Source organism: Sciurus vulgaris (assembly GCF_902686455.1).
Source record: "Sciurus vulgaris genome assembly, chromosome: 3".
NCBI classification, from domain to species: Eukaryota; Metazoa; Chordata; class Mammalia; order Rodentia; family Sciuridae; genus Sciurus; species Sciurus vulgaris.
This window is the reverse complement of record NC_136463.1, coordinates 189,297,085-189,318,950: the sequence shown is the minus strand read 5'-3', so window position 1 is coordinate 189,318,950 and position 21,866 is coordinate 189,297,085. Positions and strand designations below refer to the sequence as shown.

Below are 21,866 nucleotides of genomic sequence, written 5' to 3'. Positions count from 1 at the left end.
GTCACACCACCAGAGGTGCGGCAGGCGTTCGGTGACAGTCACTGAGCGCAGGTCACCGACAAACGTCCCCAGTCCCTGCCGTGTGCTGGCATGGTGGTGGGCCCAGATTCGCTCGCCCGGAAGCCTACTTCCTCCGGGGAGGACACCCAGAGGGACCCAGGGCGGGGCGCAGCGAGGAAATAGGGAGCCGGGGGCAGTGGGGAGTCCGCCGCGCCAGGGCCTGGGCACCGGGGCCCACCTGACCTCGCGGGGAGGCGGACACCATTGGGCGAGCCGTCTCGCTCCGGAGGCCCGGCGGGCGCCAGACGGAACACACCGACTGCGCACGCGCCGCGCAACCCGCCGCGCGGCCTGCCGGGAAACTCCGCTCCAGCCTCCCAGGAGCGCGACTCGGCGTCCCTGCAGTTCTGCGACGCGCCTGCGTCTCGCTTCCGCCCGCCCGGCCCCGCGGCCTGCCGGGACTTGTAGTCCGGCGGCTGCGGGGCCCGGACGCCGGGACTCGGAATCCCAGAGAACCGCGCGCCCGCCACGACGCCCCCACCGCCGTCGCCGCCGCCTTCTCGCGGGCTGCGGGGCCTGGGCGTTCCGGGCGACCGAGGCTGCGCTGGGAAGCCGCGGGCACTGCGGAGCGGGCCGGGAGGCCGGGATGGAGCCCCCCGGAGGTGGGCGGGCCGCGCCTGGCGGGCGGAGAGACCGGGGCGCGGGCCGGGCGGAAGCGGGCGGAGGGAGGCGGCCGGCGGGGCCTCCCGGCCGACCCGGCTGACGAGCGGCCTGCGTCCCGCAGGGGCCTGAGCGAGCGGGCCGAGTGGGCCTCCGGGCCGCGGACCGACGGCCGCGCGGACATGGCTCACCTCCGCGGCTTCGCGCACCAGGTGAGGCTCGGCGGCCGCGCGCCCCGGGCGGCGGTTCGGGCGGAGGGCGGCGGCCGCAGGCCTCGCGGCGCTGCCCGCGGCTGAGGGCCCGAGGTCGCCCTGCGGGCGCGCTGGTGCCCAGGAGTTGGCCTGCGGCGGGCCAGGCGGTCTAGCCGCGCCGGTTGCAGGCCTCCCGCGACGCGGCGGACGCCGGGACCGCTGCGCCCGAGCGCGGGGCGTGCGAGGCGCAGGCCGCGCGTCCGCCAGCCCGGGCCGGAACTGGAGTCCGGCTCCTTGGCGGAAACGGGAACGCCTGGAGCCCGAGGGCCACACGCCGCGGCTGACCAGGGCTCCTCGGCCAGCTGTGGGCGGCCGGCGGCCGGGCGCGCTCACGGGTGGAAGTAAGCCAGCAGTTTTCGTTCCGTCCTGCCGCTTCGTCTGGGGGTTACGCGATTGAGATCCTGGGGGAAACACCCGCCGTCAGCCTATTTTTAAGAGCTGCAGGGTCAGCTTCTGGGGTCACAGAATGACCCATTGGAGCTGTGTGCTGCCCTGTGCAGGGAGCACAGGGACGCTGGTGAGGGGACCTCAAAGGCTGGAAGCACCCTCTGTCCCTTAGAGGTCCTTTGTCCAGCTTGAGTGTGAGCTACTTAGGACAGTGGCAAAAGCCTTGTGGGGCTGAGGTGAGCAGCCTCTTCCTGGATAGCAGGGCACAGTGCCCCCCGCGGCCTTCACTTGCGCTGGACTTCCTCCCTCCACCTGTCCAGTTCCTGCCGGGCTGGGAGCTCAGAGCACTGCCTTTTAGATGGTGGCAGGGGATGTGTCCAGCAGGGCACATGGGTTGCTCCTGGTGACTGACAGACAAATTGGCACACAGGCAGAGGTCCCCAGACCTGGCCAGCCCAGGCTGGTGTGGAGAACTGGGGTTTCAACTGCCCCAGCTAGGTGAGTGGTCTGAGCAGTCTGCCTGAAGGGGAATCTGTTGCCCCTGGATTGGGAGATACTTGGCTTTCACCAGGAGGGGTTGGGAATAGGGCTATTCTTGTGAAATTGTAGGGTCAGGATCCCAGAAGCTGTGGCAGCTAGGTGCTTGGGGCTGTCACCTTCCCTGCTGAACCCTGCACTGTGGCTTTGGTGTCTGTGCTTCCTTCTGCTCCGAGGCAGTAGAGGTCTGAGTAGCTGGCCCCCAGGGTGCTCCTGGACAGACATGTCTCTGGCCTCTCAGGGTGGGGAGGAGCAGAGCAGGAGGACATGGTGTCCGCAGCCTGAGAAGGAAGGCCCTGAGAGTTGGAGGGATGGTGGTGCTGGGTGCTGTGGCTGGGCCCTGGCCCCACCTTTTCCAGGTCTTCTCAGGCCATTTTAGAAGGCAGTGGACTGTGTCTTCAGAGTGGCAGTGGGATGCAGCCTCAGTGCGCCAGGCAGGTCTCCTGAAGTCCCCAGGACGCTTCAGCTTCCTCATGGTGTCTTGGGATTATGCCAGGGCGGGGTTGGGGTTGAGGCTGAGGGCTTGGTAGGGCACCATCGTAGGGTGCTAGGGAATCATTGGTGAGCTGATGGAGGAGGAGCAGAAGCAGCGTAGACCTGGTCTTGGCACCTGGTGTTCAGGGAACAGGATGGTCCCCACCTGGAACAGAACCACTTACCTACCCATCTGCAGTGGTGGGCTGGTGAGTTGTTGCTGAGAGTGCAAACCTCTAGGGGGCTTTCCTTTCCAGTAGGGACTGACTCTGATTGATCTGATCTGTGCTGCCCATCCCAGGCTGAGATTGGCTGAGCTATGTGACTTGTCAGCCACAATCTCATGGACTTTTCTGGCTTCTTTTTCACATGTGTCAACAGGAGTGGAGATGCTAGGGGCAAATGCTGCCTGCCCTGGCCAGCCCAGCCTGTGGGACCCCGGGAGCACTCCGCTTTCTCTGCCTAGATCCTCAGTTGGGGCCTTGAGAACTTCATGGTGTGCACTGGCTTTAGGACTGGGCAGTGAGGAAAATCACTGGGCTGAACCGCTTGCCTCTTAGTTACTCAAGCCAGGGTACTTATGGACAGCACACCCACCCTGCTTGGGGCATTGCTCTGGCTGCACATGCCCAGGTCTTGCCAAACCAACCCTCCTTGTAAGGATTAGGTGGCTTCCACGCTGAGATGCTTGTCTTGTCCCAGGGTTCCTTTCTCTGCCTTCTCTCCATCCCCACCAGGGCACATTCTGCTAAGTTCCTATCACCTTTGGAGCCTGGTGCTCAGAAAGGGGTCACAGAGTGGCTGCTCGTGTGCTCCCCAGGTGGTTCTCTGTGCCCTCCCTCCCTCCCTCTTGGTTGGAGACCCTGGGAAGGCAGCTAGTTGGTAATCTTAGATTGAAATTGAGTCTTAGACTGGATTCAGTCTGCCCAGCACCAGTGCAGCTCTGGCACACAGGTGTCTGCTCTTGGAGTGTGGGGTCTCCTTCTCAGGAGCGTGGCAAGCACGCCCCCCCAGGACGGGCCCTGCCCTCAGCACAGAGAGGTGAGCCTGGGATGGTCAGTGGTTGTGGTAGGACAAGGTGTGGCTTTGCTTTTTCATGTCAAGCCACTTATAATAAGGTGCCATTTGCGGGGAGCGGGGAGGCACTTCTAGTGCAGGTGAGGCCTGGCAGGGATGGAAGACTGTCTAGACAAGACCCAGGATTCCCACCCTCAACCCTTGCCCAGCCTTGCCCAGGGCCACCCTCTCATGGGCCCTGGGGTGCACTGGTACTCTCCATGTGCTCCTCACCTGGGCCTGTGGAGAGAGCACTGTCAGTGGGTGGTGATGTACAGTGTCCTCATGGGCAGGGCCGGGGCACCCAGTGACACCTGGAGGACCTCTGCTGTCACCATCCTCTGCACAAGAGCCATTTTTGCTTGGAGTGCTGAGACAGCCCTGGCTCAAAGTCCAGAGTGTAGTTTGGGCCTTTTTTTGGACATAGTCTCTGCTGACAACGTGCTGACACTTGGGGTGTGCTGGGTAGTGGACAGAGCACCTTCGGCACTGTTGGCTTAGCAGCTCAGGCTCTGTTTAGATCTGAATGTGTAGGGCATTCTCTGCTGGTTGAAGGTCTAGATTCAAGCATCCAAGAGAGCATTGGTTTCAACTCAGTGCTTCAGGATGGAGATACCCTTTTAAGGAATGTGGCTTTCAGGAGTACAGAGGATGTGTGTAGCCCATGCTTGGTTTTTATTTTTAATTGAGTTTATTTTTTAGAGTATTTTCAGGTTTGTATCAAAAGCACTGAGTTTCTAACCACCCCATTTACTTGTTATTGACACTTGTTTGTGGTGTGCTATGTTGTTGTAACTTACTTACCCCACCTTATCTAAGACACATCCGTTCTCCCTTGGAGAAAAGAGTTAAGTTGAGATTTTCTGAACAAGGGTTAAAAGAAGAAACCGGAAAAGAATAGAGGTGAGCTCCCTTGGATTTCCTCGCTGTGGATGGTGCCCTCACCTGGCAGGGTGGTCTCTGACCAAGCGCTGCAACCTTCTGTCCCTGTGGGCTTCTGCAGCACTCTCGCGTGGATCCTGAGGAGCTCTTCACCAAGCTTGACCGCATTGGCAAGGGCTCGTTTGGGGAGGTGTACAAGGGCATCGACAACCACACTAAGGAGGTGGTGGCCATCAAGATCATTGACCTGGAGGAGGCCGAGGATGAAATTGAGGACATCCAGCAAGAGATCACGGTGCTCAGCCAGTGTGACAGTCCCTACATCACCCGCTACTTTGGTTCCTACCTTAAGGTGCCTATGGGAAGGGGAGGGGCCTGCATTCTCTGTGCCTCTCCTTGTCTCCAGAGGGACTGAATGATGTGTACAATGTCTCATGGCTGGGTGGGGCAGTGGGGAAGAGTGGACCAGGTTCTGCTGAGTGCTGGGGGTCCCCTTCCAGAAGTGCAGGGAGGCTTAATAGTTCAGCAGACCAGGCCCTCCAGGAAATGCCAGCCTGGGGTTAGTCTACAAGGGTCAGCCTCTCTGCAGTGGCCATAATGACCCAGGTGTGTGCTGTGGGCTCTGCTCAGAGCCCTCTGTGGAACCCCTGCAGGTAGAACTCAGAGCCCTGCCTGGACAGACCTCTGCCAGCAGCGCTCACTGTCTGGCTCCCTGAGGACCATGCCTGTTATATAGCTACCTGGCATGCCTGGGCTGTTGTGAAGTGGGCTCAGACACTGCTCTGAGCTCTTGGTCTGTCTGACATGTGCCTATAGCAGGGGTGTAGTGGGAAGGGGGTCTGGCAAGGCCACTAGAGCCCTTTCTGGCTTGGCATTCCTGTGAGGGACTGGACTGGTACAGCCCCTTTGTGACCTAAGCCCTAGCTGATTCCTGGGTAGGGGTGGTGCTGGCCTGTGGACCCCACACCTGGGCACACCCCTCCACTCACTGCAGGCACTTACGGGTTCTTTCTGCCTAGGGCACCAAGCTTTGGATCATCATGGAGTACCTGGGCGGAGGCTCTGCTCTGGATCTGGTGAGTGCACTGCAAACAGTGCTGGAACCCACTGACCTGCAGCCTTGAGTCGGGCTCCGGAGAACCTCCTCTCTGGTGTTTTAGTCCATTAGAGGTTAGTCAGGAGTGCTCACCAGGAACGAATCACTATTCTCGGTCTTGCCTTGCTTGGTGCTCAAAGGGGTCCTGAGCCTCAGATGGTCTGTGGAGTAGACAAGGTTAGTGTCCTCAGCCAGATAGGCTGCAGGGTGAGGAGAGGCCTGGCTCTCATGTGTTATGTTTCCAGAAAAGATAAATGTAGCTTACCTTCCTTAAAAGAAAGAAAAAGCCTCTGCTCCTCCCCTCCCACCCTCACACTGACCAACAGCATCTGAAACTTGTTTCAGAAGTAAATGAAGAACACAAACTGCCAGCCTTCTGCAGGGGCACCCCTGCCGCTCTTGAGCATGGTGATGGGTTTGGGTGTGGGATGGGACTGAGGTCCTGCCCTGCTGTCTTGTAGCTGAAGCCAGGCCCCCTGGAGGAGACCTACATCGCCACCATCCTGCGGGAGATTCTGAAGGGCCTGGATTATCTGCACTCAGAGCGCAAGATCCATCGAGACATCAAAGGTCCTGCGGGGCGGGCGTGGCTCCCCTTCTGCCCTGGGCCCTGCTGACCCTGGAAAACATGGGTGTGTGAGGCATGTGGCTGGCAAGGCGTAGGGAGCCCTCTGGCCACCCAGAGACTGAGCAGTCCAATCTTGCTCAGCTTTCAGAGGATGCTGCAGTGTTGGGGTTGGAACCCATGGCCTTGTTTGTGCCGGGCAGGCACTCCACCACGGAGCTACGGTCTGCCCCGATAGGGCCATGTGCTGTCCCCATGGGGGAAGGGACCCACTGTGCACCACGTGTAGGCAGGCTGGTGTAAGCCAAGTGTTTCTCTTGTGTGTGGTCGGGGTGTGTTTGTGCGACCCATGTTCGACCCTTCTTGCTAAGCCCTGTTGCGCTGGTACCACCTAGGGGGAGGGGCATGCTGAAGTACTGAGGCTTTATATGGTGGATAAGCTAGTAGAGTGAAGGGCCTCCTGCTTGTCCCACGTCAGCTGTTCTTTGGGTTGGGGTCACTCACAGGAGCCCGTGGGGGAGTTGCTTTGTTGTTGGAACTCGTCATAATGAAAGCAGATTTCTGAGCCTAAACTTCGCCGCTTCTGTTGGTGGGTGAGCTGTAGGCCTCTGCAGCTGTGAGGCCCCACTCAAGTGTCCGCAGCTGATCGCAGCAGGGTACTTGGGCAGAGCCAGAGCGTCTCCGCTTCTCCCTGCAGCTCATCCCCAAGCCAGTGTCTTTCCCGGTTCATGTCTCACCAATTAGAAAAATTGAATCCGTAGATTAGGAGGGGTCAGCATAAAAGAGTAGGATCTATTTAAGTGAGAAGGGAAAAGAGGCAGAACTCACACAGGGCCAGAGGGGACTTAATGGGGTTGCCACTTAAACGTAGAGTCTGGGCTTTTGTAGCCTCTGGGTGGGGGCATTGATCAAAGACCTATGCTGAGCAGGAATTGGAGAGGTACCAAGGTGTCAGTTAGCCCTGGGTTCATAGCCTTGATCCGCCTCGCCTCCCTGGCCAAACCCCCGGAGGGCCGGAGCTCAGGCAGCAGTCTCTGGGTGGGCTCCTCTGGCAGTGCCTCAGGGCTCAGCGCAGCCCGTGTGGGAGTGTCAGGGAAGGCGAGGTGCCCAGAGCAGGTCCTCTCGCACCTGCTAGGTAGCCATGCCCAGGGCTTCCTGGGCCCTTGCGGAGCCCAGGGTGACACCCGCCACCCTGTGTTGAGCAGCTGCCAACGTGCTGCTGTCGGAGCAAGGCGACGTGAAGCTGGCCGACTTCGGGGTGGCAGGGCAGCTCACAGACACGCAGATCAAGAGGAACACGTTTGTGGGCACTCCCTTCTGGATGGCCCCTGAGGTCATCAGGCAGTCGGCCTATGACTTCAAGGTAGGGCAGGAGGTGGGAGGTGGGGGTGCCAGGACACTGCAGCCCCACAGGAGCCCCATGCAGCCATTGTCCCATATGCTGCCCTGTCTAGGCTGACATCTGGTCCCTGGGCATCACGGCCATTGAGCTTGCCAAGGGGGAGCCACCCAACTCCGACCTGCACCCCATGCGTGTCCTGTTCCTGATCCCTAAGAACAGTCCGCCCACATTGGAGGGCCACCACAGCAAGCCTTTCAAGGAGTTCGTGGAGGCCTGCCTCAACAAGGACCCCCGATTTGTAAGGCCTGTCCCCCACCCCTGCCCGGCCCCTCCTAGGCACGTGGGTCTGGGGCACTTATGGAGGGAGGACATGGGCTCAGGGTGGGCAGGACCAGTGCCTCCTCTGAGGAGCTGAGTGGCTCCTGGTGACTGCCATCTGTCCCCACAGCGGCCCACCGCCAAGGAACTGCTGAAACACAAGTTCATCACTCGCTACACCAAGAAGACCTCCTTCCTCACTGAGCTCACTGACCGCTACAAGCGCTGGAAGTCTGAGGGTCATGCTGAGGAGTCCAGCTCTGAGGACTCCGACATGTAGGCCCCACGCCCTGGACACGGCCCTGGGTGCTTTGGTGGGGTGGGGGTCTCCACTCGAGAAGCAGGGCCCCAGGCTGCTTGCTGGGGGTGGGTGTGGTGTGGGCAGGGAGCCCTTGGGCTCAAGGACATGGCCTCTTGTGCCACCTGGATGCTGTGGCTTGGGCAGAGCCTGCCCACATCTCGACTTGCTTCTGGGATGCCTCAGAAAACAAATAAGATGTGCCCAAGGCCCTGGGGGAACCCTTCCTGTGCCTGGGTCACTCCTGACTCGTCCCTCTCTCCAGTGACGGTGAGGCTGAGGACGGGGAACAGGGCCCCATCTGGACGTTCCCCCCAACCGTCAGGCCCAGCCCACATGGCAAGCTGCACAAAGGGACTGCCCTGCACGGCTCACAGAAGGTCTGTCCCTGGCCTGTGGCCCACCCACCCCAGGCCCCTTCAGCTCTCAGGCCGTGGGTGTGGGGGTGGGCTGGGCATGGGGCTCCAGGGAGGTCAGCCTCCACAGTGCCCAGACGGCTGCTTGAGGAGGCCAGAGTGGGTGGGACTGGAGTGTTGCCTGCCCCCCACCCCATGTCTCTGCTGCCCTCACAGCCTGCAGAGCCGATCAAGAGACAGCCAAGGTCCCAGAGCCTGTCCACGCTGGTCCGGCCTGTCTTTGGAGAGGTGAGGGTAGGACTGGGCTGGGTCCCCAGGGTCGTGGCTTTGTTCCCAGACATCTGCCCTGAGCACCTTGCTGTGGGGTGCTCACCTACTGGAGCAGGGCTGACCTGTCCATCTGAGGTCCCTGGCAGCTGGTGGTGATTAGGCATATGGGTCAGGATTTCCGGGTGGAAGGAACGCAAACCACTGACAAAACGCCCTTGAAGGACCATTTGTGTTCCCAGACCTGTGGGTCCTCTGGCTTCCCAGTCCTGGGACTTTGTGACATGCACACAGCAGACAGGGGGAAGGCTTGGGGATCAGCTCCAGCGCAGGGCAGCCTGAGGGCCATCTGACTTCTGGTAGTCAGGTGAGTTTATGCCTGTCACCTACTGGTGGCACATGAGAGCTATCTCCAGAAATAGGATGCAGCCAGGACCCCCACCCCCAAATCTGAACCTGGGATTTGGGCAGTGGGTCGTGGGCCTGGACCTGCCTTCCTAAGAGCACAGCAGCACCTGAAGCCCAGGTAGGGAGGATGGGACACTGGAGAGAGCACAGGACCACCAGGGGTGGTGGCTCCAGTCTCTTGGGTGTGTCTTGGCTAACTGTTCCAGCCCGTAGCCCCAGAGCAGGTGGCCCTAGGGTCAGATAGGGGTATGTGTGTCACTGACCTACACACTGCCTGGGTCTGGTCTTGCAGTCCCCATGGTTGCTGGGCCCAGGTAATTGTGTGTGTGACCCTCCTGTTCCCTCCTGAGAACCAAGGCCCGAGACTCCCTGGAGCACAGCAGGAGGGTAGGGCCTCATGGAAGGGCACTGGAGCCCCCATCAGTGGGCATGGGCACACTGCCACCCCTAGCTTGCCGGGGCCCCAAGCAAGTGTCCCTGGCAAGGACCCCAGTCAGGCCCACGTCTCTCTGCAGCTCAAAGAGAAGCACAGGCAGAGTGGTGGGAGTGTGGGTGCCCTGGAGGAGCTGGAGAACGCCTTCAGCCTGGCGGAGGAGTCCTGCCCTGGCATCTCTGACAAGCTGGTGGTGCGCCTGGTGGAGCGAGTGCAGAGGTGAGCTGCCCAGGAGGGTGCCCGTCATCCTGCCGTGGGGCTGGAGAGGCCAGGCAGGTCTCTGGCTTTGAGCAGTGCACCGAAGTTCAGCTCCACCCTCAGTGTTTGGGGCAGAGTCCCTGGCCCAGTGACAGCACTGTGCAGCTGACCTCTGACTCCCTGTGGCTTCCTGTGGGGCCTGCTGCTGCGGCATGTCTGTGGTACACAGAGGGACGTGCTGGGCCCTCCCAGCAGCCCACTGGGTTCCCGGTTCCCACTGCTGCACTGCAGGCAGATGTGCCAGGCTCCCTGCCCCTCGCTTCTGGAGAGGCCCACCCCCGCGCTCCTGGGGGCAGCGTCTGAGCCAGCCAGTGTGGCTCCCAAGACCTGAAGGACCAGGGAGCCCTGGGGTCTGGCTGCTGAGCGTGCCCAGGCGGCACGGCAGGAGCGTGAGCTGACGGAGGGCCTTCCTCTGCAGGTTCTCACACAGCAGGAACCACCTGTCCTCGACCCGCTGAGCACCGCGCTGCCCTTGGTGGAGAGCAGGTGCTTGTTCTGTGCTGCACGGGAAGGGCCCTGGAGCTGTGCAGTGACTGAGCGCACGCCAGCCTGCTGGCCTCACGAGCTGTCCCCTCCCTCCTCCGTGCCAGGTCCCCCTCCCTCCCCTGGCCTGCCTGAAGCTACGCCCAGCAGCAGAAAGCCCCTGGAGACTGGGCAGCCAGTGGGAGGGCTATTTCAGGCTTCCCTCAGAGCTGGCCCAGCCCTCCACACAGCCCTGGGTGGCCAGACCAAGGAGCAGAGTAGCCGTCAGCTCTGCCTCCTTCCCCCTCGGGTTGGGAGGAGGTGACCGGGCACCCAGCCTGGGACACCGTCCGTGGGGTCATGTGGCCCAGACCTGCCTGGCGTTGGGCAGGCGCCGTCTCCTTGTGAGTACTGTGTCATCAGATGTGTCATTTGCTCCCTCAGTGCTGTGAGGGTGTGTGTGGAAGGCCCTGCCGCGCTCAATAAAGACCTGGCCTGGAGCCGTGCTTGCCCGGCCGGGCTCCTCAGCCTGTCTCCCCAGGCCCATCCAGTGCTGACCTCCCTCCTCCCTCCAAGGTGCCTGCCAGAGGACAGAGCGAGGCAGAGGGGTGCGGTCAGGCGAGGAGGTGCTGTTTATCTGCAGTCTTAGTGAACCCCCTGGCCAGGGGCAAGCTCTGCTCTCCAGAGGCCCTTGGGGTAGGGACCCATAGGCCAGCCCACAGGGCCCGAGTCTTGAAGCCGGGCCCCTGCGCATGCTCCGAGCTGTCCTGTCCCCCTCGGGAGGGTCTCTTGAGAGCGAGGCATGTGTGTCCCAGTTGGCCACTGTCTGCACTGCATTTTCAGAAGGGCTAGGAGGTCACTGGGACGGCGTCTTCCATCTGGCAGGTCCCAGTCCAGGCTGGATGGCTTTACTACTCCTCTTCCCTGACTTCCCCCTCCAGCCCTGGGGAGGGACATGGGCAGTCCTGGAGGAATCTTGGGGGCCTCCCGGGCGAGGTGCTGGCCCTCTGGATCACCTCCATCCACCTGCAGAAGGTCATGCTGTCAGACCTGTGGGCTTGTGCTCATCCCGTACCCACAGGCCCCCAAGAGGGACTGAGTGGACATAACAAGGGTCAGCCAGAACCCTGCCAGCTCTCCTCAGCAGGAACTAAAGAGGTAGTGATGCCCCAGGTATGGCTCAGACCTGGCTGCCCACCATGAAATCACCTCTCAAACGTGTACTTGCTCTCAGCCCGGAAGAAGTAGACGTGGGACTTGAACTGGAGCTTGAAGACATAGTCTTTGTGGATGCCATCGGTCACTGTGGGGACACTCACACTGTAGCCCAGCAGAGGGAGGCTGGCCAGGGGGTGGTCATCCTGGAAAGACACAGGGTTCTGGGGGCCGGGTGCAGGTAGCACATGGCGGGAAACCCAGTGTTGCTGACTACTAAATGGCCACTTGTACAGGCCGACCCTAGGCCAGGGAGCATGACCATCCGCCTCAGGGAATCCAGGATGCTCCACCACTACACCATACCCTACCTGCCCATTTTCTGCCTGCAGACCTGGTTTAGCCAAGTTGCTGGCCTGGAACAAGCAGTCCCCTGCCTCAGCCGCCTCGGCAGTGGGGACTGAGGGGTGGAACACAGAGCCTTTCTTAAAAGCCCTGGGTTGGGGCCACATTCAGACCCACTTTTCCAGCTGGCCACTAAGGAGCGTGGGCTGGAAGGTGGCGCATGTACCTGATGAGTCTTGTAGAAGAACAAACAGAAGTTGGTGAAGACCACCCAGAGCCGCTGCCAGCCGTCGCTGTTCTTGAACTTCCTCAGCAGATACCCTGAGAGCTGGTTCTGATGACAGTATGAGGCAAAGCCGCCCATCAGCTGCCAGCCCCCCAGCTCTGCTCCCCACCACACCTAGCCACTCCTCCAGGGGGACCAGCGGGCACATGAAGCCTGGGGTCAGTGTCCCCAGGACTGAAGATCCACAGGTCTACCCAACAGCAAGGAGAGACTGCTGAGATGACCCAGGGGACTGGACAGTGCTTCCTAATGGCAGAGGTTTGTGAGGGCCAGGCCCCTCCTGCCCACAGTGGCTCCAGGGCCTGCGTGCCACACATGCTCAACTGCTGGAGTTCTGCAGCAGGGAGCCTGCTGGTCCAGGGGTTCAGGGAGGACCTGCTGGGACCCTGCTCTGATCTGAAAGTGAATGGCCCAGCTTCCGGACCTGCCATGTTCTACACAACACAGGTGGTCTGAGGGAGGCCCCTGAGCCCCAGCCCAACAGAACAGAATTCAGGGCAGGCAGACAGCAATCAGGCTCAGGGAAGGGTGGGCTGGAGTCCAGAGGGCACTGTCCTGCAGCAGTAGGGGGCTTCCCTAGGACGCTATTAGAGGGGTTCAACTGAATGAAAGGTGTCCAAGCCCATCTGCCAAGGGAGGAGCAGGAGGCAGCTGACTGGCCAACCCTGGTCTCCTGGGATCCTCCTGCAGGCCCTTCCCCTGTGGCCAGCAGTTGCGGCCAGTGGGGGAATCTTAGGACCTGCTGCTGCTCGTGACTACTATACCTCGACAGCTGCGCTGTGGTCTGCTCTCGACACGCTCGTGTTGCGGTACCAGCACACGTGCATCATGGTGTTGGCCCGGTGCTGGCCCTGCCCTTCCAGGGAGCCTTGGGTCCCCTGAGCATCCTCTTCAGACTCCTGCTCCAGCGAGATTTCGTCGGAGGACCCTGTGGGGAGCCGGCATGTGGGATGCCTCCCTCCCCAGGGTGGCTCCGGGAGATGGGCTCTTGGAGCCAGGTGGGCAGCCAGCAGAGCAAAGCCCTGGTGGGTCTGCAGGAGTGGCCTGGGGCCTGCTTGGTGGAGGGGCATGTGCAGGACAGTGGCAGGCTGATGCTGACCAAGGGAAACCATTTCCAGAAAGCTCCCTGGGAGGGGGTCCTTGGCCAAAACTCACTGGGGGAGTGTGTGCACAGGGCGCCTCCTGACAGCTCAGGGGGTGGGTCGCCACTGCTCCTGGCGGCTTGGATGGCAGCGTTCAGGTCCAGCATCCACTTCTCTTTCTCCTGCCGTGTGCTGCAGGGCGGGAGGGGGGCTCCGCTAGCTCCCCCAGCTCAGGAGGCTGGGGCACCTGTCCCTGCCCTGTGGGTCCAGAGCACTGAAAAGTCCGCCCCTCTGGATTGGGGGGCTGGTCTGTTTCTGGGACAATGCTCTGATGCTGACAGCTGTCACTTCCTGTGGGGGGAGGTGCCTGGGACATGCCTGGGTGCTGAGTGGGAGGGGCTGCTCTGGAGAGCCCTGCAACCAGGAAAAGGTGCCAGGGTGCTGGGCACAGCCACCCTGCCAGGGCTGCCATCACCAGCCCCTGGCACTTGCCCTTGGCCAGAGGGCCAGAAGCACTTGTGCCATGGGAGACCCACTACTGTGGGTCCTGCTGGCTGGCCTCTCCTCAAGGCCTGTCCCTGCCAAACACCAACACCAGGGTGCAGGGAGCTGTGGGCAGCACCATGGCTAGCCTGCGGAGGGTTCCTGAAGGCCCACGGCACCTTGGGAGAAGATACAGAGCTGAGTCCCCATGAGGCCTCGGGGCACCCTCACGCTCAGGGGCTTCAGCAAGGGAACTGGCTGCACAGAGGGACGTGTCCTAGATGTGGAAAATGGAAAAGCCAAAGACTGTGGCCTGGGGAAGGGAGTGGAGGGGAGGCCACCACCAGGTAGAGGTTCTCGACCTGCCGGCTGCAGACGGAGTAACTGGAGGGCATTCATCCCCTTAAGATGGATCCTCTCCAGACGCTGCCCACAGACCCTCAAGCTAGGGCAGGTTCCTAAGCCCTCAAACTGACATTCATAATTGATAAAACAGACCTCCAATTTCATGGTGCCCGAAAACGGATACCACTAGACCACCCCTCAAAACAACCTACACAAACCCAGTCCCTTTCTGTGTTCGGTGGCTCATTTTCCACTAGGACTGTCCATGGGTGCCATTTCATCCCTGCATCCCATTCCTCTGTGGAACTGTTCTGAATAAATAGCCGAGATGATTCGTGAGGTGTGCGTCCTGCTGGGTCTTTTTGTGCTAACAGGAGGCCCTTACCTGGCTGCCACCACAACTGTCTTCTGCGCTGCGTAAATGGTGAAGCAGTGAGGAGCACAGCTCTCACCCTGGCTCTCCTCCACCTGTGGGCGAGAGGATGCTGGGGTGGCACGGCCAGGAATGGGGTGGTGGAGCCCAAACCTGAGGACAGCGCCCGGCGTGGCCCGCTAGGGCGCCCCCTGCTGTCCAAGTCTATGCAACTACAAGGGAGGTGGCAGGTGGCTGCTGTCACCCGAAAGGACAGACTGGACCAGAGGGTACATAGTACTTACCGGTGGGTCCAGCACTGTCAGCTGAAAATCAAGCAAAGGAGAAAAGCTGAGCGCTTCATTCTGAGGAAGGCGCGTCGCCTGGCAGCATCAGAAGCAAGGAAGCAGCGCTGCCATCTCAGGAAAGACGCCAGGGCCCGACCAAGACCAGCACTCCCAGCTGAGACCTGGGCGGCAGCCGCAGCCCCAGAAGGCAAGCTCGGCTAGGGAAGCCAGTGTCCCCACCAGTGGCCGGCTCCTCAGAAGGCAGAGGACACCTCTGCCACATCAGAGCCACTGCCGCTCCTGGCGGGACCTCCAGGCGGAAAGCACCCTTGTGACCAGCAGGGGCCATTGTGGAACAGGGGCACACAGGGTAGCTGGCAGGATGGCAGGCACCTGACAGCACTGAGCACAGTCTGGGAGGGCAGACAGCTAGGGGACGGCATGGACAGCGTCGGGGCAGGGGGAGAGCTGGGGGATGGCGTGGACAGCTTGCCTGAAGGACCAGAGAACAATTCCCGTGTGACCAGGAGCGGGAGGAGGACTGACATGGGGAAGACGCTACGTCTAGTCCAGCAGCCTCTGGTCAGTGAACTCCAGTTGGATCAGTGAATCGAGAAGAGTGAAGTCACAGGAAGGAGCCTACCAATGGCATGGGGACGCCCTGGCACAGGGCATCTCAGGGAGCGCCCCCACTCCATGGGCACCCCTGCTGCTGCCGCCCTCCATGTGTCTGATGCCATTTCAGGACAGACAGGACACCCGGCAGGACGTGGTCAGCTAGTCAAGGCAAAACCAGAGCCATGACTACCTGGGTCGGCACTGTGGGGCTCAGGCCAAGCTGGACGCCACCACACAGAGGCCTCACAAGCACACTGAGAGCTCAGAGGGCAGAGTGCCAGGAGGGTAGAGCTGGGCACTGCACATGGCTGTGCTGACCCGAGGCGGTGGCACGGGATGGACATCCATGCTTGCTTTTTCCTGGTGCTGGGTATTTAATGGAGAGGCACCTCCACTGAGCTGCACCTCACTCACGTTCGTGCTCGATTCTGAGACGGCCTCGCTAAGTCGCTGAGGCTGGCCTAGAACTTGTGATCCTCATGCCTCGGCCTCCTGAGGCACTGGGTAAAAGTGTGTTTTAAAGTCAACTCTGACCAATGATCCCAGTCCCTGTAGTGGGCAGATGAGGCACCTGAATGGCCACCGATGGGCAGCAGGTACACTTACAGCGGCCTCATGGGCAGAGCAGGGAGGGCGAAAGCCCAGCGAGGCGCCTGGGTGGCAGAACCAGGAGAGGGCACGAGGGAGCCAGGCTACGGGCAGTATCCTGGGCTGGGGCACATGCTCCCAGCAAAGCGCTAAGTGACCACTGGTCCTTCCAGCTCCCTAAGATGGTGCCAGGCACACACAGGCCCCTGTGAAGGTGAGGGATCTCCAGATACTGTGACACTTTGTGCCGAGCACGTTCTCGTCATCCTCAAGGAGCATTGACCCCAAGGGGCCAGGCTGATGGTGATCACGTTAAAATGAGGCCTTTTCACTCTTGGCAGATAGCACAGCAGTGTCACTGGCCAGTGGCTGTCACTGTCCCATCCCAGGAGTTAGGACGCAGAGCAGATGGCTGGTGGAAGGGTGCTGGAGGAAGACTATGCAGGAAGCTGCCACCAAGGCCCACTCTGTGCTGGGGGCCAGGACATGCTGCCCTGCCAGGGCCAGTGGACACCCACCTGGAGGCCCCTGCTGAAGAGGGGGACGCCCAAGTGCCAAAAAGGCTTGAAGCAAGGAGAACAGGCAGCAGGGGCCAGCACCTGGGCTTGCTGCCCCGCGAGACAGGCAGGGCGTGGGCACATCCTGGCACCCTGGGCCAGCCGGATGGCACTCACCAGCATGCCACGGAGTGGAAGGAGACCCTGGATCCGGAAGTGGCTGCTCCTCGTGACGCTCTTGCTTGTGTACAGCAACATATCTGAGAACTGGGGCCAGGAAGCCATAGATAAGTGAATGGGAAAACGAGAGCAGTTTCCTGTCTTCACAGTGAGATGCCAGTGGGCTCCGGGGCCATCGTGGGGTCGTCAGTTCAGTGCAGCTTGCTGGAGATTTTCTTTTGGCAAAAAAGCACTTTAACTTCAGGAACAGCCAGCCTGGGGGCAGCCACCAGCCCGCAGCCTGCCCTGGGCAGCGGCTGGGAGCTCAGCTCTGCTGACACTGACCGGCTGCCCCTACCCCAGGGAGCAGGTTGGAATCCCCAACTGGACCCAGTAACGGGCCAACCAGAGGGACCTGGTGGGAACAAGGATGCGCTGGCAGGGCCTCAGGCCCGGAATCCAGTGCTTCTGGGTTGGCACAGAGGCTTGCTGCTGCTGCTGGACTGTTAGGATGCCCTGCAGCCACAGGGTCCTGGACCGTTCCACCTCTGGCTCTGCTAGGCTTGCAGACAGGGCACGGGCTGGCCAAAGGCCTCCTCGCCCTCGGGACATCCCTGACCCTGCTGAGCCAGGTGCACAGGCTGCTGACAGGCTAGCCTCCCTGCAGAGCTGGACGTCCCTGTCCAGGTATGACGTGGGCTGGGGACGGAGCTCCAGGTGGGCACAGGGCACCTACCAGGAAGAACATCCTCTGCTGCAGGCCCTTCCTGGTGAGCTTGTGCAGGCAGCCCTCGCGGATGAACTCCTGGGGATGGCAGAGGCTCTCAGTGCAGGTAAGCAGCCCCGGGCGCGTCCAGGCTGACGCTTGGGCCTCGGGCAGGGCCACCCCTCTGTCAACAGCACGGCCTGGCCCCCAGGCAGCTGCTGAGCACTGCCCTGGTCGCACTCTGGGCCCTGAGGATGGAGGGCAGCCAAGGGCAGGCTCTTGTTGCCGAGAGGCCGCTGGGAGGCCACAAATAACCACACTCATGCCAAAGTGCTCAGCCACATCGGCCTTCAGGAAACAGCCAGGGCCAGTGAGACAGGACTTGGCATCAGCAGGGCGACCCCAGAGGTCGGGCCACTGCTGCCGCTGCTGGGCATGCAGGTGGCCAGCGCTGTGCTCAGGTGTGTGCCGAGCCTCAGGGACGCCACCTTCACAGGAGCCCACCTGGTGTCCCCCAGCCACAGCAGGGATGGGCTTGGACACACGCTGCTGAGGGACAGAAGCCAACGCGCAGGCCCCAAGAGGCCCCATCACACCATGTGCCCAGAACAGGTGACCTTTGAGATGGTGACAGGCTGGGTGGGGCCAAGGAGCACAGGGACCCCACCTGACCCGCCACTGCCGCCCCACGTGGTCACCACACAATGCCCGGTGCTCCACATACTGCAGCCTGCCCTGGACCGTGTGCCCAGGTGCCTGGGGTGCAGCTGACTTCATCTGATCCCGACCCCAGGGACCGAGCTGTCTGGAGGTTGCGGCAGGTGCCCTGTGTGGCCCCACCTGCCCGTGCCTGGCTCCCCCTCATGGGCCTGTGGTCAGCTCTTCCTGGAACAGCTGACGGGGCTGTGTGTCCCTCTGGGTGCTGAGCGTGTGCTGAGTTAGTGGCAACAGCCGCTCACCCTGGTGAACACATTGAAGACCACGGAGCTGCACAGCTGAGGGTGGACGCGAGGCCCTGTGGACGAGAGCTCAGCTCGTCCTCCGTGCCACTCACCCTCCCGGGAGCAACAAGGCTATCCACACCCAGCAGGTCCTGCTGCAGCTCCATCAGCTTCTGCAGGTTCTCCAGGCGGATGAGGCTGTGCTGGAGCATGGTGGTCACCTCTGTAATGGCCTCGAGGGCGTCTGCAAGGAGAGGGTCCTCAGGGCAGGCCCAGGCAGCGGCGTGGACAAAGCCCCCCCACCTCACGTGGGAGTGAGCATTTAAAAGGCAGTGTGAACTCAGGGCACATCTCCTCCGACTCCTCAGGGACTGCTGCCCCTGATCGAAGGCGCCTGCCCAGCAGTGTTCTTCAGAGAGAAGTCTCCCTCAGGGCGAGTCGGCAGAGACACATGCCAGCCAGACACCACCAGGAAAGTGCCACTGACCCAGCCCTGCCCGCTGGCTCCTGCTGCTGGAGCAAGGGACGCGTCCCTCAGGACCGTCCCCTCTGCAGGAGCCTCTCCCTGCTGGGCCACAGCCCCATGGCCTGCAGCGGTGGCAGGACGAGGCCCAGGGCCTCACCGGCTCTCCTCCCAGTGCCCTGCTCCAGAGGAGAAGCCAGCCAGGAGGAGAGCACGTGGAGGGAGCCGTGTCTCAGCAGAGCACAACACTGAGGACCCTGGGCCGGGCGGCCAGTGTGGGCCTCGTGCGCAGTGCCTGTGGCTGGCCTCTGTGCCGTCCACTTCCCCTCCCAGCTGGCTTGGGTCGCAGCTCCCCACTGGGCTCTGCTTGTGGACACTGCCTGGCCTGTGAACCTGCCCTGGATGGGACACAGAGGCCACCCTGCTGTTGGATGCTGTGTCCAGAGGGCCAAGGACTGGGGGCCAGGACTGCTGCTCAGACTCCGCGCGGCCCTGGGTGGGCACTGGAAGCCAGGCACACATTCAGACCTGATCACCATGCCTCTGTGGCAGCCAGAGCACCAGCAGACTGTGCCTCTGACAGGTCGGAACACTGCGCACAGTGAGGCCACAAGCTGCTCCTCTGGCCCCCAAGGGTGCCCCTCTTCTAAGTTCAAGTTCTCAGGATGACCAGCAAGGCTGCTCCTCACAGGCACCCCTGCCTGCCCTCTGGACATGGCCTCCTGCACAGGCCACCCTGTGCAGACCCCGAGACAGGCTGCCAGCGCCTCAGGCCCGACTGAAGCCAAGAGGGAGACACAGACGCCCTGCCACCTGCCTTCTGCTGTCCCCACCCTGCAGCAGCACCTGCTGACACTGCGTGGCACGGAGCCAGCCAGGTGGCGCCACACGCCCCCTCCTCTCACTGTCCTGCACTGAGGCACTGTGCCATGCGTCGCACTGTAGTCAGAGACATCCAGGCTTCCTCCCTCCCTGCCTCCCTCTCTTCCTTCCTTCCTCCCTACCTTCCTTCTTCCCTTCCTTCCTTCCTCCCTCCCTTCCTTCCTCCCTTCCTCCCTTCCTCCCTTCCTTCCTTCCTCCCTACCTTCCTTCCTCCCTTCCTCCCTTCCTCCCTTCCTTCCTTCCTCCCTTCCTTCCTCCCTCCCTTCCTTCCTCCCTCCCTCCCTTCCTTCCTCCCTTCCTCCCTTCCTCCCTTCCTTCCTCCCTCCCTGCCTTCCTCCCTCCCTCCCTTCCTTCCTCCCTTCCTCCCTTCCTCCCTCCCTTCCTTCCTTCCTCCCTTCCTTCCTTCCTCCCTTCCTTCCTCCCTCCCTTCCTTCCTCCCTCCCTTCCTTCCTCCCTCCCTCCCTTCCTTCCTCCCTTCCTCCCTTCCTCCCTTCCTCCTGCCTTCCTTCCTTCCTCCCTTCCTTCCTCCCTCCCTTCCTTCCTCCCTCCCTCCCTTCCTCCCTCCCTCCCTCCCTTCCTTCCTCCCTTCCTTCCTCCCTCCCTGCCTTTCTCCCTCCCTGCCTTCCTCCCTCCCTGCCTTCCTCCCTCCCTCCCTTCCTCCATCCCTCCCTTCCTCCCTACCTTCCTTCCTCCCTTCCTTCCTTCCTCCCTCCCTCCCTTCCTTCCTCCCTCCCTTCCTTCCTCCCTTCCTTCCTCCCTCCCTCCCTCCCTTCCTCCCTCCCTTCCTCCCTCCCTGCCTTCCTCCCTCCCTGCCTTCCTCCCTCCCTGCCTTCCTCCCTCCCTCCCTTCCTTCCTCCCTTCCTTCCTCCCTTCCTTCCTCCCTCCCTGCCTTCCTCCCTCCCTGCCTTCCTCCCTCCCTCCCTTCCTCCCTTCCTTCCTCCCTTCCTTCCTCCCTCCCTTCCTTCCTCCCTCCCTGCCTTCCTCCCTCCCTCCCTCCCTTCCTTCCTTCCTTCCTTCCTTCCTTCCCAAAACCACTGTTAAAACTCTTTAATAGTAAAGTGTCCACTTAAATCATTTGTGTACTTGTTTCTCCTCCCCTTCCAACAGTCAAATGCTGCTTTCCCTTCTGTCCTATAGCTAAACCGCCTGTAGCACCCAATGTTCCTGCCTTTAGAAATCAAACAAAATTGACCCCAAACCAAGGGTCCAATCCAAGAAGGTTGGCTTCCTCAACAGGCTCACGGGCATACGCATCTGTTTCCACAGGACCACCCTTACGTGTGACTGGCTGGCCTGAGTTACGGCCTCAGTAACACCCTTGTTCTTCAGAAAAGAAAGATTAGAGATGCTTTGAAGAATGCTTTTCATGTCTGCCTTAAAGGAAAGCACGTGGTGCTCAGGAAAACTGGTATCATCAGAAAAAGATTTGAGTCAGCAGAATATATCTGAGTAGACGTCATGACAGACATTATGACACTCAGGATAGTTTTTGGGAAGCTGCTTGAAAATTAAGCTTGGGTCAGTTACTCGTCTGCTCACGGGATACCGCTGGAAGCTCAGTACTGCATCAGCTGCAGTAGGCCCGGAACCACGGTCAACACTGCATCCACTTTGCCAAACGACTGTCCTTCACTTAGAGCAGCTCCAAATTCAGGCACTGAGTGAAACAAAAAAGGGAAATCTTCCCCTTCAATTCGAGAAGAGCAGGAGAATCCAGTGTTCCAGTTGCTAGAGCTACAGTCTCAGTAAAGAGGCAAAAGGGACATGAGAACCATTGCTGTTCACTGACAACCTCTCATTCGCGGTTCCTCTTGACGGATTTTGACTTCTCTATCTGTAAATGCTGTGTCGAAATGTCTGAGTCTTGGCTATCATCCTCCTGATCTCTGTAGAGTCTTGATACACAGGTTCCGTACGTGTTCTCTCTGAAATTCTTCTGAAGACCCATGAGTTTTACATGCTGTTTATGGTAGTGAGCTGTTTCCCCTGGCATGACTCCATCTCCCTTGAGGTTCCTTCGTTTGTTAGATATCCAATCTTTAAATTTAAGTCCAGGAAGCTCCATCCAATTTCCAAAGCTGACTGTCAACATGGAACCGTCCATATTGTGCCAAGCCCCACCAAGAGGACTTTTACCAAGAACTAGGTGGGGATATAATGATGCTGCCCTCATTTCCAATGTAAAATGGTTGGGATCGTACCCCAAGTCAGCATCTGGATGAAGAAATGTGTCAAAAAGTACTGCAACAGGACTGGGCCCTCCCACAAGTATCCTAAGTCCTGACCCACAGTGAAAGCTGTCTTGCTTCTTGATTCACTGTGTAGACTTCTATTGGGGGCATTGTTGCTGAGGGTAGAGAGGGTCCACTTCCTGCTATCACCACAGGCACGTCACTGACCAATCTTCAACTAATGGCATGACTCTAACTTTTTTGCCCCAGATTGTCACCAAAATAGTGCACTAAGGAATTAAAAATCTCTCCTTTTGCTTCTGTGTCACTGTGATTTCTGAAGTGACTGGCCAGGGAGCCACGGCAGCACCGCGCTGGCAGGGAGCGCCCGGGGTCTGCTCTCGGGGTCGTGGGGTCTGCAGGCTTCCCTGCCCCGCACCTGGCGGTTGTTGGCTG

General features: G+C 60.6%; 3 protein-coding genes and 1 pseudogene across 14 annotated transcripts in view; 1 reads left to right on the top strand and 3 right to left on the bottom strand.

Annotated features, from left to right (window-relative positions):
• The first annotated feature begins 510 nt into the window (after positions 1–510).
• STK25 (serine/threonine kinase 25) lies at positions 511–10,313 on the top strand. 4 transcript variants are annotated; one of them, XM_079130321.1, is made up of 13 exons: positions 529–662; positions 785–872; positions 4,369–4,599; positions 5,267–5,323; positions 5,805–5,913; positions 7,114–7,271; positions 7,363–7,548; positions 7,699–7,844; positions 8,132–8,246; positions 8,439–8,510; positions 9,383–9,549; positions 10,007–10,074; positions 10,179–10,305. In XM_079130321.1, the coding sequence occupies exons 2-12, from the start codon at positions 843–845 to the stop codon at positions 10,044–10,046; spliced, it is 1,311 nt and encodes a 436-aa protein (XP_078986447.1). In that variant the 5' UTR covers positions 529–662; positions 785–842; the 3' UTR covers positions 10,047–10,074; positions 10,179–10,305. The 4 variants fall into 4 exon arrangements, with proteins under 4 accessions (XP_078986449.1, XP_078986447.1, XP_078986446.1 ...); XM_079130320.1 differs by having other exon boundaries at positions 10,007–10,313; XM_079130322.1 differs by having other exon boundaries at positions 9,413–9,549; positions 10,007–10,312.
• Positions 10,314–10,854: 541 nt separating this feature from the next.
• Positions 10,855–11,914, bottom strand: LOC306657555 (FERM, ARHGEF and pleckstrin domain-containing protein 2-like; the record flags this gene model as incomplete). The annotated part of the gene is made up of 3 exons (XM_079133695.1): positions 10,855–11,076; positions 11,260–11,411; positions 11,777–11,914. 3 exons carry the CDS (start codon positions 11,912–11,914, stop codon positions 10,962–10,964), a joined length of 405 nt encoding a protein of 134 aa, XP_078989821.1. The 3' UTR covers positions 10,855–10,961.
• Positions 11,777–21,866, bottom strand: part of FARP2 (FERM, ARH/RhoGEF and pleckstrin domain protein 2) — a 104,497-nt gene continuing 94,407 nt past the window's right edge. For 5 of the 8 annotated variants that reach the window (XM_079133665.1, XM_079133663.1, XM_079133669.1 and 2 more), the window contains 6 exons: positions 18,008–18,138; positions 16,984–17,052; positions 16,266–16,355; positions 14,404–14,424; positions 14,132–14,214; positions 12,658–13,110 (listed from right to left, as the gene is read on the bottom strand). In XM_079133665.1, the coding sequence (XP_078989791.1) occupies positions 12,663–13,110; positions 14,132–14,214; positions 14,404–14,424; positions 16,266–16,355; positions 16,984–17,052; positions 18,008–18,138 (842 nt within the window). In that variant the 3' untranslated portion in view covers positions 12,658–12,662. Of the gene's footprint in view, positions 11,885–12,600; positions 13,111–14,131; positions 14,232–14,403; positions 14,425–16,261; positions 16,356–16,983; positions 17,053–18,007; positions 18,139–21,866 lie in introns of those variants that run through there. The other 3 variants (XR_013762825.1, XM_079133664.1, XM_079133666.1) reach the window with 3 other exon arrangements.
• Positions 20,306–21,403, bottom strand: LOC306657554 (oxidative stress-induced growth inhibitor 2-like; annotated as a pseudogene). The gene has a single exon. The product of its transcript is annotated as an oxidative stress-induced growth inhibitor 2-like (transcript).

Excerpts from the sequence above, each read along its gene's own strand:
- STK25 (XM_079130320.1), top strand. The coding sequence starts at position 843 with ATGGCTCACCTCCGCGGCTTCGCGCACCAG. Across the intron at positions 5,324-5,804 it reads GAGGCTCTGCTCTGGATCTG|CTGAAGCCAGGCCCCCTGGA; the intron begins GTGAGTGCACTG and ends GCTGTCTTGTAG. Across the intron at positions 8,247-8,438 it reads CCCTGCACGGCTCACAGAAG|CCTGCAGAGCCGATCAAGAG; the intron begins GTCTGTCCCTGG and ends CTGCCCTCACAG.